The sequence below is a fragment of the Rhea pennata genome, chromosome Z (genome assembly GCF_028389875.1).
Source record: "Rhea pennata isolate bPtePen1 chromosome Z, bPtePen1.pri, whole genome shotgun sequence".
Lineage (NCBI taxonomy): Eukaryota > Metazoa > Chordata > Aves > Rheiformes > Rheidae > Rhea > Rhea pennata.
In genome coordinates, this window is record NC_084702.1 from 60,369,967 (window position 1) to 60,391,616 (window position 21,650).

At 34.5% G+C, this 21,650-nt stretch overlaps 1 protein-coding gene across 2 annotated transcripts in view; it reads right to left on the reverse strand.

The window, feature by feature from the left end:
* IPO11 (importin 11) overlaps nucleotides 1-21,650 on the reverse strand; it is a 100,334-nt gene that overhangs the window by 40,203 nt on the left and 38,481 nt on the right. For both annotated transcript variants that reach the window (XM_062599605.1, XM_062599606.1), the window contains exons 20-27: nucleotides 21,545-21,585; nucleotides 20,250-20,366; nucleotides 18,262-18,375; nucleotides 15,374-15,489; nucleotides 13,782-13,858; nucleotides 7,872-7,951; nucleotides 7,140-7,220; nucleotides 979-1,074 (exon numbers count right to left, since the gene is read on the reverse strand). In XM_062599605.1, coding sequence (XP_062455589.1) covers nucleotides 979-1,074; nucleotides 7,140-7,220; nucleotides 7,872-7,951; nucleotides 13,782-13,858; nucleotides 15,374-15,489; nucleotides 18,262-18,375; nucleotides 20,250-20,366; nucleotides 21,545-21,585 — 722 coding nt within the window. The remainder of the gene's footprint in view (nucleotides 1-978; nucleotides 1,075-7,139; nucleotides 7,221-7,871; nucleotides 7,952-13,781; nucleotides 13,859-15,373; nucleotides 15,490-18,261; nucleotides 18,376-20,249; nucleotides 20,367-21,544; nucleotides 21,586-21,650) is intronic.

Genomic DNA, 21,650 nt, shown 5'->3' on the forward strand with positions numbered 1-21,650 from the left:
GCTGTTACTGAAAATGCAAGATTAATATACTTTTGTATATTAGGAAGTGAATTAATTATGGTCTTAAATCGTAACATGTTTTTAGTAATTTACTCTCTAGTTTTAATCTATGTAGTTTTGTATCTTTCCTCAGACTGCAAAACGTTTAAACAAATTATCTTTTTTGAGTTTTGTACAGCAACCAATACACTGCTAAGTAATATTACTTGGTTTAATCTTGGGAACAAGATTAAACTCTGGAAACAATGCAAAGGTTTTGCTCAAAAAGTCATAAAGCTCAGAGAATGGCCACGGACTTTTCTGAAAAATGTTTCTTCTGTCAGCGTTCCAAGGTTCAACAGTTTAAGAACAACAACAAAAAAACCTATATTTTTATTATTTTGGTCCAACACCAGAATTTCTGGAAGGCAAAGAGTTGCACCAAAATGCCTGGCAGAAGGAGAGAATAAATGAAGGCAGGGTATTATTCAGACAAGCCTTTTGAATATATCAAGATGATGCAGTGCACCTCATATACATGTTATTTCCTTTTCTGTGATTTTTCTCTGTTTGAGGATATCAACCTGGATAGCAAAGACCCCTCCAATGTAGTAGCCACTTAGCAAGGGGGTAGTTTAAGTGTCTAAAACAAAGCCTGATAATGAAAAGCCTTCAACAGCTACAAAAAGGTCTGACAGAGTATTACCAGTGTAGTGATGCCGTATTTTCAGTTTTAACTATTAAGAAACAGAACAAAATCTGTGTCATTTCATTGAAATAAGCACTGAATGACAGTATAAAGTGGTGAAATATGTTGCTTTAACAACTCCTGGCGCTACTCTGTTACTATGTGACAGTTACTTTATAAGACCTATTAGATGCACTTGAAACTACAAAGAAAGAAAATAATGTCAAAATGAGGAAGTTAAGCCAGGCAGCTGAGAATACCTTCCTGTTGGTAAGGAAGAATTGAGAGCAGTTAAAAATAATAATTCTTACCTCCCCATCTATAATCCCCCTGAATACTGATGGAAGAAGAGGCTGAAACATTTGAGGCCCCAAAACTGGGTTTACTTTTAGGACATTTTCCACAACCTTAAAAACAAAAGCAAATTAGACTGTAAGTATACTTCGAAATTGTAAGAGAGATTTAAAACTACATATACTGGTCTACAGATAGTCCTATTAGTAGGATGTTTGCTGTTAAATACCAGTAAAAAGCAGGATTACAATTCATTTCAGAAGAGCTGAACGCTGAAAGTATACTCTAGCGAAGTGCTCTGCAAACCTGATCTGCATAATGGAACTGACGCGCTGCAAAAACTGACATGCCAAGTGAAATTAAGGGTCCACCTAACCAAGCACCTCCTCCTCCTCCTCCTCCTCCTCCTTCTCCTAGCCCTGGCCAAGCTGGCAAGCCAGGGCTCTGGAAAAAGCAGCTTGATGAGGGGAGCTGGAAGGGAGGAATCCCAGCAGTTTGGGGCTTATCTGTACTCCTTTGTCCTGTCACCACTGGATGGGACCTACCAGCTCCCTGGATGCATTCATGAAGTCTCAGGGCCCCGCTCTGGCTCCCTGTTTTTACGTACTTAACCCTTTGCTTCTCAGCTCTTTCCTTCTGTTCCTAAGCTGTTCTGCGAAATATTTTTCTCTGCTCTTCGAGCATTTTCTTCCTCCTGATTATCTGGGCTCTGCTCTTGCCAAGATGGAGAGAAGAGGAGGCTGTGAGGAAAATGGGCTGACACCTATTCCACTCCTAGGACGGATAAAAATAGAGACCATAGGCAGATGTGTATAGAAAAGTAAGACTAGGGAGAGCATATATGGTTCTTCCCCTGAAAGCTCTACTTAGTCTCTAATTACTTTCAGCTCAAGGGGACTTCCTGCATGAATTACTCTATAGTCTTGTTCAGTCTTCCCTGAATCTGCATATATGTAACAATCCTGCTGCTTTTAAAAGCCTTTTTCAGGCTTTTTTTTTTTTTTTTAAATCCACCACCATCAACCAAAAAACACTGACTTCTACTAGCTTCATTTAACAGCTTCTATTTCTTGCCTTGAAAGAGACATTGAACAGCAGTCTGCTTTCCATGCCACTCAATTCTGTAGACCACTAACATACTGATTTTTCCCTCCGAGACATCTCTTTTAGCTAACTCATTTGCTCCTTGTACAGAAGCCTTTTAAGCCTTTGACACTCCTTTTTGCTCTTTTTGAGCTTCTACCATATACTTTTTTGTGTACAACTCCATTCCCTTCATCTCAATATCAGAACTGGGCAAATCATGCATGTCTCGTACTCCTCCAACTGCTACTATTTTTAGCTCTTTGAGACTGCTATTGTGCTAATGGTTCCATACGAGAAAATATCATTTGGTCCTAAGTGGTAATGACTAGCAACAATCTCTCCTGGCAGTGTTCAAAGCCCAAGGAACAGATATCTAAGAAATGAACTCAGGATTGTGCCAAAAGCACCACCAGACAGTGTTGGTTTTCTTAATAAAGGGATGTTTTTCAAAAATTTGTTGGTAATGGAATCATTATCACACAAAGGGGAAAAGTTTCTTTTATTGCAGGCCTGCTTACCTAATAAGCTGAAACATTTTAAAATAGGATGCTGTAAGCAGTGGCTTTACTGTTCCTGAGTATGAAGTAGGTATTAAAGTGTTCCAGAACGTCAGTTTTCAAAGTCCTATATCTCTCATAAGAATTTTTGAAGCAACCACAAGAAAGTAAAGTTTCCTTGACAACTAAATCAGCAGTTCTGTTTAACAATCTCTTTCCAACCAGAAAAGATGTATTCATTTAGCTAAAACACTTCACAGCCAGTCATTTTAGCAGAAAGACAGATGGAATTGTTTAGATTTTCATGCCCTATGAATAAATTCTCTCATTATTTCTTAAACACTTGCCACTGTTGCTGACAGAATAAACAAAACAACCACTTCAGCTGTTGTAAAATATACATAAATCCAGTCTTTATGTACAGACACTTCCAAAAGCCACTTAACTCACTGCAATCCATTGAGAAGATTGCTTCTTTTTGCCTACTATTATCCTTCACTTCATTTGCTTTACTGCTCTTCTCATCTCTTTTAAATACTACTCAAAATAAATAATTCTCAGTTATTAAATCTGTCAGAATTTTATTACATCTTTGTTTCTCCCCTTTATTTTTGACCATTCCTCCTCCTCTTTTTTTTTTTTCTTTAATTTTATTCCTATGGACTTGCTTACAGTATAAGTTATCTTTGGATATAGCACCAGAAAACTAACACTCTAATTTCTCTTGTAGATAATTTAAAGATATGTTAAATCAAATTACACTAAGCCTCAACAATCTCACAATATATCTCACCAGTCCATTTTTTTCAGCTTTATTACTTTATTACTTTAACACCTGTTTTTAATACAATCAGTACTGTAGGAAAATATTTCTGAGAACACTCCTGATGATTCTTGTTCCCAATGTCTACTTATTTTAGCTTTTTGATTAAAAGGCAGCACAGCTGTATTTGACAAAGCATTCTCTTTTTATAAAAATCCTTCTATTGATCATATTTTAGTTATTCCTCTAGAAGCAGGTAGATATACTATGAAGATGTTCAAACTGCAGTGAACAAATCTTGAAGGTAATGTAAGACCACACTGGGAGCCGAATGGATAACTGACACTACTCTAGCAGCATCGTTTCACCTTAACAATCTCTTCAAAACTTGCTGCATCAAACAAATGCTCAACTATAGACTCTAAATATAGTACCACTAGAGAGGAATTGATGTTTTAGCTACAGAACTAGAATGCTTACACTCAGAGTTCCTCACAGCAGGAACCACAAATGGGTAGAACATCAATTTATCCTGTTGTTTTCCTTTCCTGCGATTCTGTAAGCAGTTGTGAAGCCACCAAAGGGTTAGATGGGCTCTAATTTCTATCACCTGAGGCCCCCACAACTTAAAATGGGAGGAAACAATGAATCAGAACTTTCTTTTCAACTTCCTTATAATGAAGTTAACTGTTAGTGAAATGTCCATTGCAGATGCTATCTCATAGAAAAGTAGTACTTGGCCTGCAGAAAAGTCAGTAAAACTGAGGGGGGGGGGGGAAGGAAGAGGAGGAACCATCATTTAAAGGTATTAGTTTTAAAATAACAAGTTTTCAATTCCAATGTAAGCGAAAAAATAAGACAATCCTGAGTGTAAAACAGTATCTGTTTTCTTTACACTTTTTTTTTTTTCTGGGTCTATTTTAGGAGAGAGATGTCTGACCTTGAATACAAGCTGGTCTTCCGCTCTATTTTTGCATTATCTTACCTCACAGTTCTACCTTCCTGAATGAGAGCGCTAATCCCAAGCTTCTGTGTTTCTTGTGTATTTACATCTCTATAGCCTCAGGGAACTGCATCTAAACACCACACCTGTACCTTAGGCTGGATAATGAACCGGTCACAATCAGACTGCTGTCCTAGCTCCTTCATTTGCTTCCAAAAGACTGCAGGAACACAAGTCATCCCTTTCAAGAGGGGCACGATATTACTGATTGACAGTGTCTTTCTTTCCTCTGTGCAGCCAATCTTTGGTTTTCAACTTCCCCCCGCCCCATAGGTACCCGAGCAACTACTTTGTAGGAGGCAACTCAATCACAGTATTTCACCTGTGTATAAAGCAGCCAAGCCCAACTCCAAGATATAAGGCACAAAAACAAAGTAGAAAAAAATCACCTCATTTCACATTCTGGTAAACATTAGGAGGAAAAAAATCCCAACTGTCACAGTATAATCATCTTTTTTGCACATATCTGCTACTGAGAGTTTAAAACTAATCCATAAACCTCAGATAAAGCATGCAAGTATCATTCACAAAGATGTTTCAATTCCAGATATTTGATAAAATTATTTTTTGTCCAACAGGCGTAACTTGACTAAAACCTTCACCCTGAATAGGAATTTGTTTGCTTTAAGGAATGCTTTATGAAGAACTGACAGTAGAACAACAGAATGAGAGCTTCTGAAGCACCATTCAGCATCAAAATGTTCCACAACTTTGAAACAGAAAGTAATAATTTTTCCACTTTCCTTAGGGCAAAGTGTACTAATTATGATAAAAACCTGAAGTTCCTTACAGTAGAAAACAAGTATCTTGTATTAAACTTGCAATAAACAGTTCTGTTGCATTTATAGTGAATTGATTTCAAGTCTAAGACTTAATAATCAATACAAAGTTCCTAGTAAGCACTACTGCAAACATAAAAAGCTACTCAGCTATCTTTATTTCATACTCCAACTTCATCAACTCCTGAAATATTTCAAAAGGCACATTGACATTTTGTATTTCAAACATGAGGGTAAGAATTTCCTAGTATCTCTATATCCATAATCCTAATATCCTAATACCATTCAAAGTTTTGGGGAAAAAAAGGCTTTTAAATAACTTGAAAAACCTCTAGTAAGTCCATTTAAGCAACTGTTGCTATTACAACAGCAACCCATGACAAATACAAAGGTTGGTTCAATAAAGTGTTACAGTAAAAACTCAAGTATGCTACACAAAGAAATAGGATATGGAGATTTCGTGTATTCAATATTCCGTAAAGATGGGAACCCTGGCTATAGAGCTATTAAGCTCTAGCAAGCACACAGGTAGCAAAAACAAAAAATGAAACTTGATCTCTTCATGCTTATTTAATATCCTGTTTAATTATAAAAATCACCCAGATAGTTTTTATAATAATCCACATATATATGCAGATTTCTTATTTAACCTTTATCTTGTCATTCTATTAAATATATATTAAAAAAAAAATCAATTGTGTGATTATTTTTCTTTATTGCTGAAAAGATAAACTAATATTTCAAAAAATTGTTAAAGGATATACTGTGAAGTTACAAGATTTTTTTTTCTTGTTTGTATGAGCAAAGGGATAGATACTGGTTGATAGGGTACAGATGAAGTCCAGAGCTTTGGATGGTTAGATATAGTTATTAGATAGTTAATTATCTTTTCACATTTTAATTAGAAACATTCAAAATGAACTCTGATTATTAGTATTCAAGTATTGCTTTAAAAAGTTATAGGATTGAATTATTTAATATTGGCCTTTCATCCAAATAATAAAAAGCAGAATACAATAAACTTAATTCTGAACCAAGCTAAAAAACGGAATCATTTTCCAGAATTAATTTATCACAAATTAATCTTGCCTTTTTATTTTGTAATTAAAAGTGTGATTATCCTTTATACTTCGGCCAATTGTTCTAGCTCATACAGTACTCTCTAATCTGAAATTAAATTAGAATTGAATAATTTTAATTAGCTTTCTACATATGCCAACAGTAAACTGATAACCAAAAGATTAAACCTAATTTAAGTCACTTTGACCTAAACAATCTCCTTGCTGAATGTTACTGTGTATTGAAGAATGCGGACATAATGTTTTTTTCAATATAGTACATATCAAATTTATACACCTTCTGCATAACAAGTGACTTTCTTAGTACTCTAAGATTTTGAGGACAATACCATCTTTGCAATACAGTGATTGGTCACTCACCTGTAAAGGTTAGGTGTGCTGTTGCCTAAATGTTTTAGTTCATTCTATTTTCATGCAGGTTTAAGAAATCATTAACTTTATTTCTCTATTAATCTACAAAATAACCAAATGCCAAGAGTCTCAGAAAATCTTAATGCAAATCCATCAGTACAAAGAGGACTCAGAATAGCTTATAATTCTTTTATGTAAAACCAACACCTTGAAATAACATGAAGTAAAGGAAACATTGCAAAGAGGGTACTAACAGAGCATTAGGCACTATCTTTCAAAATACTGTATATGGCTATGTTAGCTCTCCTTGGAACAACAATTAGGGGTTTTTGGTTTTGTTTTCTTTTAAAAGAGACAGTGAGAGTGTGTCTGTGTATCCCCTAGTACATACACACCATCTGTACAAACAGATATTTTAAATATAAAATTTAACACCCCTCTGGCTCCAACAGCCACACATGATAAATAAGACCTGTTGTTTTGTTTCATTTTTTAACATGTTCTATATTCATCATACTTTAAAATACTACTCAAAGGTGACAAAACACTCATATGTTAGTTAGGATAAGGATGACAGAGCTGAATATCTTTGCATTAACATCATTTTGATTACACATTACCTTTAAAACTTGAACTTGACCTTCAGTAGTTATGTCCTTTAAAAGTTCACAAAATGACTGGCACAAGTCAGTGGCATACATCTAAAATTAAATGAGAAAAATGCGAATATATTTTAATTCTATGTATATGCCTTTCACTCATTAAGGATCTACGCTCATTAAGGATCTACACTCATTAAGGATCCTACATATGTCAGAACACCCAGCTGTTCGACATATACTATACTGTTCAAAGATCATTGTTGCTAAAACTCATCTTTCCTAAGCTGATTAAATTTAATGAAAGCTTTTGTTGTTGATGTTTTTTAAATAAAGTCACGTTTCCAACAACTGATCTTAATGAATTTTGTAAGAAAGAAGGCTTGAGAACAAGATACATCTCCAGCTGATTTCTTCATAGAACTTACGATCATTTGAATCCTAGTAGGATAATTAACAAAGTAGTAACTATTATTACCCTTCATAGGACCTTTTCAGGTATCAAAGTATTAAATCAATTCAAAAAAACCTTAATTCTAAATAATAACTGTTCTGAAATTGGATTATACTGAATGCCCAATATGTGCTATAAAGAGCTAACATCAGAAACGTGTGCCTGTATACATACAAATGAACAAACAAGAGCATGCATATTTCTAGATACATGATGTTTTCCAGTATGAGGTGAAAAAATGTAGCTTGACAATAAGGAACAAAGGTGTTAATACGAAGCTTTACACAATGGTAACATACCTGTAAAAATTCAGAAGATGATAAGAAAATATAAGCATTGATGATCTTAAAGCAGTTTTTGAGGTTTTCTGAACTCAGCTCTGAAAAAAAGATCAAAATTAAGCATCTCATCAACAAATCAAAATACAACTGAATAATTTGCTTCTAAATGTCTTTTTCCTCACATGGCTTTTAAATGCCAGACGTCTACAAACAGAAGTTATGCTTGGTTCAGTACCATTCAGGTTCTATCTCACTGCCAGAAATCAAAAAAACAGGGAAGATAACAGCTATCATGTCCTCAGATGAAAGCACAAGAAATCCTGTATCACCTCAATAGCCAATGCTAATCAAGAAAAATGAAGTTTTGGGTGTGTTAGTGTGCTAAGACCTTATTAAACATGGAACACATGAAATACACTTAAGAGACTTCTAATTACCAATAAACCTGCCCCAAAAAACACTGACTACAGCAAGTGAAAGCAAGACCGCGGTTCTGGTCGTCTGACCTAGCCGCCGTATCAAATGGCATTGAGCTTTTGAACCAAAATACGCTGAGCTTTAGGCCACTGCACATTTCAGCAAGGAGAGCAGGCGGACTTAAGAGACCAATACATACAGAAGATAGCGCACAGTTGCGGTTTCAAAAGAGAAAAAAGCCAAGTCCTCAGGCTGAAACCTGAAATATTGTTTTTTTGGGTGGGGGGAAGGAGGTTGTGTGTGAAAATCACCCTGCATCAACTGTAAACACAATTCGTAGTGAAACCAAAGGTTTCAAAGTCTCATATACTACTTGACACTAGTGCAGAAAGCCAATAGCCCTTATTGTCTAAAAACAAAACAGAAAACTAAAAACCTCAAATTTTCTTAAAACCAGTTTGGGACACAGACTATTCTTAGCAACATCTTCTCTACCACCTTTAATTAACATTCCCCCCCCCCCACACACACACACACAACACAAATAAAACCCAAAAGCATGGGTAGACAAAATAAAAATATTTTAAGTTTTAAACAAAATTCCTGAACGGACCAAACACCAGCAGCTGGCTAAGACTTCATATGTGTTTCCAGAGCTAAATGAATGCAGTATATACCAAAAGGTGTAAGTACTACTAGCCACAAAAAAGACACACAAGATTTCACAGAAAATATGCTGTGACAAAAACTATGATTAGTTTTTCATTATAAGATCCAAGAGTTCTGAGAAGTTTTAAGAGTTTAGTAATTTTACTTATTGCATCAGAAAGAACATTAAAGCTTCTTGTTATCTGACCTGGCTACTGCAGAGCCTTGAATTCATGACTGCTTTTTTTATCTCCGTACTTTGATAGGTGATGTCTTGTTATCATTTTTTTGTAATAGCTAAATATCTTGACTTGGAAAGTGAGGAACTTCCACCTATCCTTCCAATATGTTCATCAAAAGATGCATTAAGAAATGGATGAAAACCTCTGCAACACCTCTATAGGACAACAGAATATATTTCAACAGAATTTAAACATTAAGAGTGCTGATGTGAAGACTAAATACGAGGATTATGTTGTTAATTATGATTGCACATAAGTACCATGATCTTTGGAAGAATGTCAGTTATGCAAGTGAAATAAATTCTTCACATCTAATTTAACACTCTACTGCTGTTTCTTTAAGAACAGTAATGATTAACTAAACATGCAAATCTAAATGATTTGGATGACAACTCTCACATTGAGTTCCAACAGCACAAGTATCCTCAAATGGATAAGAAAAACTCTTTCAGAGAGAAATATACCTGAAACGGAGAAACAGTGTGTATGGCAATCAAAGAATCACCTCCAGCAGAGGAAGCATGAGAGAAAACAGCAGAAATATCCTCAAATTTCAGGTTTCTAAAGTATTACTGGTAGGCCAGGAAGCAAGCAAATAAGCAAGGACTTGTGGACTACACATCTTGGTGAGCACCTTAATAGCACTTAAAAAAAAATGTGTAATAGATGACATATTCATTTGTAGTCATCTAAACATGCATTCATCAACAGAAGAACAAACACTGCTGTACTCTTCTATCAACTGATATTGAGGGCACACTTCAAAAACTACCAGAAACACTTTGGGTACAATGTATCTGATTCAGTTTCATACCACTTTGCTGAAGAAAACATACTGTGCCTCTTCCCTCCCCCTCCCAAAAAAGTATCGTAAATCAAAGTGGTTTTTTTATTTTTGTTTTTTTTTCTTTGACAGTTAAGCTAAACTCCTAAATTGAATGGAAAATATTAGATACTCAAACAGCATTTAAGGGTTCTGAATAACAACCTAGGAGTTTATCACTGTATACTTTTCTGAATTTTCTGGAAAAATAAATCATGTACACTCTTACTAAAAAAAGAGCTTTGACCAAGTCCTCCATGACCTTGTCCACAAAGACAACTAATTCAAAGCAAAAGCAACAACATAATGAATAACCAACAACCCCAAAACTCTACAGTGACTTTCTTAAATACAACCAAACCATCTAACTTTATACAAATTGTTAGTATAAGTATTATTTTTCCCACAGTCCCTTTGGATCTGAGTTATCAAAACTGCACTGTATCTATTTATACATACTGTTCAAATCAGTACTTTCTCACCTATTGTACAAATGCATCCAAGTTGTTTTGTTGATGCAAGACTTCAAAATGCCTTTATCTGGTGCTGAAGAGGAGGAAGATGAAGTGTTTGCAGAACTTGTTCCTCTCTTCAGTTTGATGACATTTCACCACATCCATTTCCTCCCCTTTAGCAGTAGGGTCTACTACACAGCTCTATGAGGTCCCCAAAAATCTCGTCTACGAACTTCCCCTCCCTTCCTTCCTCCAGCTCTTCCAGCTTCCTCCAGTTCAAATAGCACACTGTCTCCAAAGGCCATAACCCACTGATGGAGCAGTTAATCACACCAGAAAAAGAGTTACATTATCTGCATTAGAGCACTTGCATCCAGTAAGAAGAAATCAAGATACTACAGGACACTTCTGTTCATCTCCTTCTACTGTACTTTCAACTAAAGCATTTTCTGTGTCCAGTTTCTCCCTTCCCCCCTAAAAAAGATGTAAGTACAGTAATCATCTATTCAGAACTTCTCTTCAGCACAAGATCTGCCTTTGGCTTTCACTGATAACTTCAGCCTGAATGAGAAACAGTCTGAGGCAGGTCTTGTCAGGGATCAGTTTTACAGAAAGTTGAATTTTCAATTACATTATCTCAGAGACTCAAGGCACACAAGACACCAGTAGAAGGATCTCAAAATCTAAATGGATTTCTGCATCTCAGCAAACTACCCTGTCCTGAGAGTTATAAGGAGGAGGTGGATTTGCTTTTGAGAAGTTTCAAATCAATACTGCCACTCACATATTGGAGAAACTTCAATACAGAACTTAGATTGAATGGTTATTTAACTTGTACAGTCATCACCGATGAATAATATACCTTTCTGAAAGGCACTAAAGCTTAAACTGGTTTGTTGCATTGGATTAAGTATAAGATCTCTTTTACAATTATAGTGAATCAATAGTGTAGTTGCCTGAGGGATATTAGATGGCAATACTATATTCCTTTTGTAACTATCAAGTTCTAAAAGAAATTCAGCACAAATTTAAGATTCAAGCTCTGTTTCAAAACCCACATTACCATGGCTAGGATGCATGCAGGCATTCCAGCTAGATACTCCCAGGTATAAACAGAAAAGAATTGCCAGTAAGGTGTGTTGCAGAATAGCTTCTGTTTTCTGTCAAAGCACCAGACCATTGTCACCTATGCCACACCAAGGTGTGGACAATTTTAGTCCACAGCAAACAAAATTTTTGACCAACACTGGGAAAGTAAAAATTTCTCAGACAACTGTTCAAGAAGAGAAGCAGTGCTAGAAGACTGTACAAAGAAAGTGGTCTATGATCATACACTGCAAAGGCTGCTGTCTGTTTTCTCCATTCCACATCTGGCAACAGAAAAAAAGAAATCTGTAAATTAACTAAGAGCTCAGATTATAATTTTTTACAGAATATTCAAAATCAACCTTCCACACTAAGAAAACTATAGTAACTTCCACAATCCAAACCTACTCATAGTGACACAAATGAATTGACAGCTATATGTTTGAAGCTTTTTCTTAAAGAAAAGACTACCTAACTGTACTATTATCAACATAATTTCTTGCTCTATCAGCTCATTACCCAGAACAATAAACACCCCTTTGAGAATTTTATTTTTCCCCATAGGGAAGCATCATGACTTTCAAACTCTATTCATAAAATAACAAAATTGTTCAAAGTTTACAAGATTTCTTAATATTTCTACCTTTTGTTAGAAGAGCATGCAGTGATTTCAGTTCATACCTATCACTGTCTTGGAAAAACACATGTGAGGGCTAGAGAGGACAGAGTAGGGATAAAATAGCAGTAATAAATGTAAGCAAATGACAAACATACATTCCAAATTTAACACAAGTAGAGTGGCAGTGTGATGTAATTATGAAGATCATGACCATTTATACAGTGCTAGCATTTTGTAGCAAATTCTGTGCACCAATCCTTCCTCCTCTTTGTTCTGAAGACAAGTGTTTCATAGCTACAGAACCTATCAGGTAGATCTGGTGTTATATATCAGAACCACTAAAAAATGCTGTTTTCTCAGAGTACAGTTTATTCATTAGAGATCTAGTATACACAGAGAAACAAGAGGCCTCATCTAGAACCCACTCATTGTGATGCAATGATCTGTTAACCCTAGGTCAGAAAAAAAAATGAAACACTGAAATTAATGACCAATTAAAATGCCAACTTTCATAATTTTTATAAAAACTTCTTCTGAAAAAAACATTTGCTGTAACTATCAGCTCCAAAGTCAACAAAAGCTCAGATGACACTTTCATTAAACAAAGAAACAAACTTTTAAATATTTTTATATTCCCATTAGCTAAAAAGCAAAAATTGACATTTCCTAAGCACTGAATCTCAGTCATCATCAGTAAGTTTATATTTTGTCAACAACTGAAGCAAAACCACAGCTTTCAATTTCAGTGCTGCTCAGCTCATATCTTTACAGAAAAGACATGTTTAGGTAGCTGAAAAATATCCAATTTAATTGTGAACGGAATAATGGAAAAGCTAATAATGGAGATTTCAATTCTTCAGGCTAGAAATCATCATTCTAGTCGTAAGCAGAATAAACAAACATTCTATATAATCAGCATCAGTGAAATCCAGCACATTTAGTGATAAAAGTCTCAGGGACTTCTATAAACACTAAATAGATCTCATGGAGCACCTGTGTATGAAATAAAGCAATTTCTCCCTCCCCTCCTTTTTAAATAAAGTAAGGAAATGCAGTACACAGTAGAACTATGACATTTCTTCATTTAATTCTGTCACAAAATGGGTTTGCAGCTAAACAGCTTGTGTTAGCACTGAATTAACAGAATTAACATTGAGGGTATGTACACCTATTGCAAATTTTCCACATAGAGGAACGTATAAATTTAAGAACAAAGTTTGTTTGTTTGTTCATTTGTTTTTGTAGAAAAGATCATGGAAACTAACCAATGAACTAAAACATTTGAGCAAGAACTTGAAATCAACAGCAAAACCAGTAGCAACCTCAATGAGTCCAAAATTAGAAGCTTTGTTTGTAAACTTAAAAAAAATAATAATAAAATAAAATAAAAGGTCTACACTGATAAAGTTTGTTTAATCTTTTGAGTGCAAATCAACTTCAATTTGCTTAAAAAAGAAAATCATTCTGCTAAGTACACAACAGAAAGACAGGAAAGCAGAACAAAATCCCTGTATTTGATTTCTGAACAGTAACAATTTTGCTAACCTTTTAGTTCATGCAGCTGTAATAATGTTCCATGAAAGACATGAACACTGGTTGCTGGAAGAAAGTTGGAAGTTTTGTTAGTATAAGACTCACCAAGAAGGGCAGACATGTTCTGAAATATTCTCAGGAGCTCAGGTGTAAGACATGGACTATTCTCCAACGTTACTAACCTAAGAATACATAAAGTGAAATTAAATGACCTACAAATAATAGGGAATAATAATTTTAACAGATGTAAAACATTGTAAACTCCAAGTAACAGCGTATATAATCTTCAAATAAATAGGCACATTTCAAGTTACATGGGACCATTAGTATAGGCAAGGGACTTGCTAATATAAGAAAACAAAAACATTTTCCTGCTACTTAAAACAACGTATCCTCAAAAACGCAGCAGTAGGAATGTTTAAGGCTGCAACTTCAGCAACCAGGGCAGAACACAAATAAGGTGGGTAGAGAAGAATATTCAGTGTAAAGGAACAACACTCAGAGAATTCGAGACCTCCAAGGAGCTGTGGCAGCTAAATGGCCATATGCTTAGCACTGCTTATATCAGTTTAAAATTCCTGTGGTTTGAAAGACACTAAATACAAACCAAGTTTAGAAAACCAAAAAAACCACATCACACAAAATACGTCACTATCACATTTCAGTTCGTTCACAGAGCTTAGGTGGAGGGTTATGGTAGCTAAGTAACATTTTAGGTGGTGTAAATTATCTCAACTGGCCTCCAGCTGCTTTTTCAGGGAGCAGTTAGAGTCCTGTAAGTCCTGGCCTTGTTTGCCAGCTCCATCCTGATGCTCCAGGAAATCTTTTAAAAAAAGAAAAAAAAGCTTATACACACTCTTCTGCATAAGCATGTGAATAACTCCCTCAAGATCAGATCAAGAAAATATAAAAGTTGTGAACTGATACACTAAGAAGTCCCCTAGCTTAAATTTCTTCAAGATCTCACACTTCAAAGCAGTTCCCCCACCACCAAAAGTGTTTAAAATCTCACTTTTCCTTCAGATAAAACAGAGCATTTGCAGGCTAAATATTTGTAATTCAAATGTCTATCTACGATTTAGATCAAAGGAATTCATCACCATTTCAAAATGAAGTCAATATATACCTATTTGCAGGAGAGAAATGTACCAGATGTCTGAATAACTGTTTTCCCTTTTAGAGTTCAGCTGCACCACAAAACACAAGCAAAATAACATCATGATAAACCAATCACATTACCATTCACTGTTCTGGTTCAGTTATCAGACAGCTTGCATTCTGGAAGATAACTTCTCCAGCATTTCACTCTTTAAAACTCACATCTTTTCCAGTGTCCGGCTAAGAGAACCAATGGGTTATCGTGATCCCAAAGTATGCCAAAGACTTACTTCAACGCTAATGTTGTAGTGGCACTAGACTTTTTGCCTTGCCATTCATTACCACAACAAAATAGTATTTTGCTGTCAACTGCCGGCAAAAGGATTTCCTACTGAATTGGTTAATTTTAACTGTGCTTCTTTCATTAACTTCCTAATCATTCTCTCTTATGAGAAAAGGTATGAAAATAGATGATGTCAGGATGAGGTATCTTGAATACATAAATGCTTAATACTGTCAAAGCTTTTGTTAAATCGTGTTGCTTTTCCTGGGGATAAAAATAAGTTTTAAAATTAGAACTTGATGAAGAATACTCTTACCACAATTCTAAACCATCTTCCAGAAGATAGACATGCGGAGGCTGGGAAACATCTGTACTTAGCTGAATAACTGGAAGTAGAAAAGGATAGAGATTTTTGCTGTCTGCTCCCAGTCCCTATAAGAATAAATAAAAACTTTAAAACATCTAAAAAAGGAAATCTTTCAAAAAGCATTTCAAAAATAGCATTGATAAAAATCTCTGATGCTGTTCTACTTACATACTGTAAATGTAAATTCAATAAATCAAAGTTGGATTACATTCATTTTATGCAAAAAGAAAGCATTTATAAGTTTGATACTCCTTCACTTTGAACAAGTCTTGAGAAAAGTTATTTAACCTCTTGGAGAACAAGCAGCTTATCATTGGTTTGCAAGAAAAATTATAAATAACACATTCCTAAAACATTCTCTGGTTGTTTTTTTTCCAGGAAAAGTCACAGCTCTAATAAATACTAAATGCTGCAAAATGTTAAAGCCTGAGGAAGAAAATTACTCTTTGGACATTATTACATGCTAAATCTTCTGACAGGTTCTAAGAAATAGGAGAAAAATCTTTGTTTCTTAACAAAGATTCATACACTAGTGACAGTGATTATTTTTTTTAAGTGATCATTGAGTCTAAGATGCAGAAAGATATCTACCCAAGCACACATGGTATAATTTTTCCAACGATCATTTAATAATAGAATACAACTAGTTTGTAAAAATAAGGTAATTATATATATTTATATATATATATATTGTTGAAACTAATCTTACAAAGACCAGAATTATTAAATTAGAAACAACTAGTTATTTTGTGATATTACTACTCAAGTGGAACGAGGACAGTTGAAGCAAGAACTGCTTTTGCACAATTACAAATTTTGGTTAAAACTTAAAATTATTTGACATGTCTCAGCTAAGGTTTCTTCTGCATTTCTTTCTTTTTTTTTTTTTTTTAAACACACGCTTCTAAGTATGTAGCCTGAACTGCTGAATGTTCTTCTTGTGAGGAGCTTCAGAGAAAGGGTTAGGGCATATAAAAATAGAGAGAAACTTCCTTTCAACCTATTTTCTGGATTATAAACTATCAGCCAATTGACTCTTTAAAAGCAAAGCATCTCTAGATCTACAGGCAATATAACCATATATTCAGTTTTATTCTTTTAACTCTTTTCTCAGTAACTTACATCTTATTTGCATTTTTACTGCCAGTGATCACAATTCTTAGTTTAAGGATTGTTTACTGATACCGAGATCTTTTCCCTTACCAATAAGAAATTCAGTTAATTTATTTCAAGTCCTATCTCTGCATAAAGCAAGCAGCTAGTAATTTTTATAGACTTTCAAAAATTCTCTGAGAAGGTACTTACAGTGAGCCTTCAGAGGAATTAGGGAGTTCATCAAACATGTACAGAAAAGCAAAGTACCATCTGGAATGGAAGCTACCCAAAGGACAAAACTTATCTGGCTACAAATTACCAGCGACTTCCATTCTAGATACAATGCTGCTTAATGTAGTTATTGCTGCTATGTAGCAAATCCTGGGGCTCAAAGCTACCTGGATTCCTTGATTTTTGAGGACTGTAAGAAGCTCTTATGTGAACTAAACAAACTTAGCTAAATGAACAACCTAACTGATTAATTGTTAATTAAATTGTTGATTAATAGTTGATTAATATAGTCTGGCAAACAATATATTCTGGCAAGAAAAGCACTTTCCTGCTACACACAAGTCTACAAAAGTCTACAAAATCAATAGAAAAAATGGACATGAAAAACACTACATTCACCTCTCTCCTCAGAATTACTACTGCACTGGGAATCCCTAGTCATGAGCAAAGACAAGGTGATAGCAATCCCTGCTGAAGGACATTTTTAGAGTTCTGACCTTGCCACTTTAAAATAAACATTGAAAAATGAGACACTCAAGTATAGTTAAAGACAAAATTATGAGCATAGACAAATTCATAAAAGAAAAAGATTGGAATACAAGTAACTGCAGATGTAATAAAAAGTCTTTTATAAAAAAAAGTGGGCAGATCAAACCTTTTATCATCATCTCTGTTTCATAACTCACAAAGGGGAAGAGAATGTCTTAAAAGCCAGGAAATTGCAGGAGGAATAAAATAAAGTATTTTCCATATGCTATATAAAAATGTTGCAGCAATCACTGCAAAAGGACGTCAGAAGAATCAGAAGTTATAGTAAAAGGTAATGGTAAAAGTGATAACAATAAAAAGTTTGGACTTCCAAAAGAAACCAGATGACATGTAAAGGTCAAAAGGTATCTTGAGAGATGTTAAATCTAATGGTTAGGATTTAAACAAACAGGTATATATATTTGACGCTAATCTTAAAGAACAAACACAAAGGCATCACAGAGAACCTTCCTGTGGTGGCCCATAGCTCAGTCTGATTTTGAAATGTCTCATGTTCACAGAATTTTTGCAACTGAAATAGAAAAACCATATCCCTGAGAGGTGATGATTGGAATACAATGGGGAAAAAGGTAGGACTACATTGCAGAATCAAATCTGAACTACAGATAATACTTGTAAGAAGAGGTCAACATTCCTAATGCCTTTCGGGAAATAAAAGGGCCAGAATGAGCTGTTTTCCACAGACACCAAAGGAGGTATGATTCCAGGACTTCAAAATCAAGCAGCTGTCTCCAGAATTCCATCATTTCTCCCTCCGTTCCAAGAACTGTTTTTACTGAAATGTTTGTTTCCACAGAGTACCGTATCTTTATTTCAAGACTGAATGACATCTAAAAATACTCTATAAAACCAAAATATATCTTATTTTTGTCAACAAAACATATATTTACTGAAAACATAAGCATGTATGAGAAAGAACTGGAAGAGATATTGGCATTATTTATGGAATTTTCATACCTTACCTGAACAAGATGGATTAGGGTGGTTAGAATGGCACATCGTAGCATATTGTGCTCCTCACTCTGTTTCCAAAGGAGGGGTAAGTATTGAACCAAACAACCTACATATGGTCGTATCTGAAGTTCAGAACATAAATTGTATCTTACTTAAGGTGTGAAACAAGGCCATTAATTTATCCTAGGCTTAATTTTTGAAAGATTTAGGAGCTCCTTTTGTCATAACAGAAATATAATTTGCTTTAATTTACTCTTCTTTCCCCCTCCTAAAACACCACATTCCACACTGTGTGACCAGAATGACTTCTGACTCAGCAGGATGCTAATCTGAAGCTATTATATTACATTTACAACCATCATATCTCAAAAACAACAGAACTGCTGTAAAGCACAAAATCCCCAGGTCAAGTAACAAAAAAAAAAATCTAATCCACATTTTAAGTGAACTTTTATACAATTGATGTCCATAAAGGCAGGACACGGAGAATTTATATTTTTGTTTTGTGTAATATGTAAGAATCAAGTGTTCAGCGGTTCCTAAAAATTCTAGCTATAATAGTATATTCTTGCTCTGACACTATGCTAATCTTTTGTATTCACTTCAATAGCTATACATGGGGAGCTTAAAAATGTACTTTCATGTATAAGAATTTTTAATAATACGTATTTTCTAGACAGCACAATCACTTAATTTTTAATCCAAACAAGTTTTCAAAACAAGTGAAAAATATTTTGCTGGTTCTGCCTTTCTAGCGTGTTTTTATCAACTTCAACTGCAGATATTAATAGTCACATCTAGATTAAAATTTAAATGAAGTATTTATTTTAATGAGGCATGATATGCAATTTTAAATAGAAGTGACAGTATTGCTTCTCAGTAAATTACAATTAAGTTACTAATTATAATATTAGAATTATAATAAAATGGAAAGATTTTGGTCCAAAACAATGGCTGAAGAATCTCCATCCTTGGAGATTTTCAAAACTCAGCTGGAAAAGATCCTGAAAAAATGTTTGAACTTAAGCATGCCTTGAGTAAGGGTCGAACTAGATGACCTCTGAAGGCTCCTAACAATTTAAATTTTTCTACAATAAAAAGTTAATGTTTGTCTTCAAAAGCATTTAATTACAAATTACCCTCAAAAGACTTAAAGGTCATTATTAGCTTGTTTTCCTGTTACTTCTCTAGGCAATCTAAAATGCAAGGGAACCTGCTTCCCATGTTGACTATTCCTTAAAAGGTCAATTAGAAAAATTACAGTTGGCTCAAAGACAGGATTACTTGTAAAAAGAGGAGATAAGCTTCAAACCATGCATTATATCTGTCTTAATTACAGTACTATCACACACACACACACAAAAGATAACAGCAGTCAACAACTCAGTTTTGCAAAAATACTGACAGTTTCTTTATGTTTAAGCTGAAAAATATACTTTAACACTAATCAGGAAGCTTTCAAAATTGATAATCTTGAAACCTTTGTATGCAGCTAAGAACAGTGCTTCATAGGTCATCCTCACTCATATCAGAGACAACAAGAAATTAGGAATTTAACTGCACAGTCCCTAAGCATTTTGACAAAAAAAAATGTCTCTAGCGAACGGGAAGTTCACTAAAAACTACAGTTCAGATGCAAGAAGTGATTAATTAGTCAGAAGTACAAAAAAAAATATTGCAAGAACTGCACAGACACAAGCAAATGAATTCATTCTGTTCTCCAAAAAAAAAAATCAATGCAAAATATGATAACAAATTAAGAAAAGAATTAAGAGCAAGATCACATTATGCAAAAGAGATTAGTGGGAACTGAGAAGACCAAATAAAACAAATAATGTAGGTGTCTATTATAACAATAACTTGTCTATTAATCCAAGAATTTTATCCATTAATTTTGCATAGGACAAAAACACTCAAGTGAAGATTCCTCTGTGTTAATGTTTTATGTTTGTTAATACAAAGCTACACTTTAAAGTCTACAAAAAAAAAAAAATACCTGCATATTGACTCTTTCAATCACACAAGACAGAACATGAAGAACATGCATTTTGGTGTCACATTCTGTAACTTCTTGGAGCAGCTGAAAGAGCAGCGTAAACATGGTTTCCAGATACTAAAAGAAAAACAAGCAACTACAGATTAGATCACTAAAAATACAGTTAGTGATATGAATTGTTAACAGTTCCTAACTGCTTATAACACTGACCTAAAACTTCTAGGCACCTTGAATGACACTTGCAGAATGTGCAGTGTTTGTCTTTCATTTGGAAAACGTGTATTACTCACTCACAGCTTAAAGGAGATTATAAAAAAACCCTTAGTGTCTCTAAGACAGTCTTGTGTAACAGTTCAAGCATGTGACCTATTTCAGCACATACGGTTCTCATGTACTAAGAAGTATAAACATGACCTCACAGGTAAGGCTGTGGAAAAGCCAAAAGCCATCTCTCCAGAAAGAGCACTTTACGGAGACATAGCAAAGATATAAGCATTTCCAGCTTTTGGGTCAACAAATAAAATTCAGATTTTCAACTGAAACATCTTAACAGATATTTCAGTCTGTTTAACAGATTTTGAACATCTTAAACAATTCCAGTGTAGACTGTAGAAATTCCAGTGCTGATGCACTTCTCAATTTCATCTAATCTACTCCCAAAAGAATCGTGAGCAATGTGAAGGCAATACTCAAATGAGAACAAAAAGAACAGTTGGTAAATTTGAGAGGCTGAAATAAACCTTTGCTGTATTTACAGTCAGTATTTCACTGTTTATGTAATGCCAGCACTAATCACCACAGTAAAGAACAACAAAATAGGAGACTAAAAGTTATTCTGTGTTCAGAAGCTGCTCTTATAATCATATAACTACATTTGAAAATGGTCTTTGGAATAGGCATATTGGAGAGGAAGTAAGTGATGAGGAGACTTATTTATTAAAGGCAGCATTCATGCTGGGAGAAACTTAGCATCTGGGAGCACATGTTGCATCTAGTACTAGAGACAATTACAACAATTGTAATAGTCATAATACCAAGAGATTTTGAACTGTGTATCTGTAAATTGAACATTAGCAACCTTAATAGAGACAGGTGGAATCTTTAGAAGCTTTAGCCAATTAAATTTTTTTTTTTTTTTTAATATATATGTGTATATACACACACACACACACACACACACACACACACACACTGATTACTGAACAGTTTGGTTTAAAATGAACTTGGAAATCATCTTTTCCTGCCTTACTTCTAAGAAGCTGGTCATCAGAATACTTCCTTGAAAATGCCCTTACCGGTAAAAACTGGTCAGTTCTGAATTCGAAGTCATCTACAGGTAAACAACTATTAAGGAAAAATTAAATACTGATTGACAAATAGATATGAGATCAAAAAAGCAAA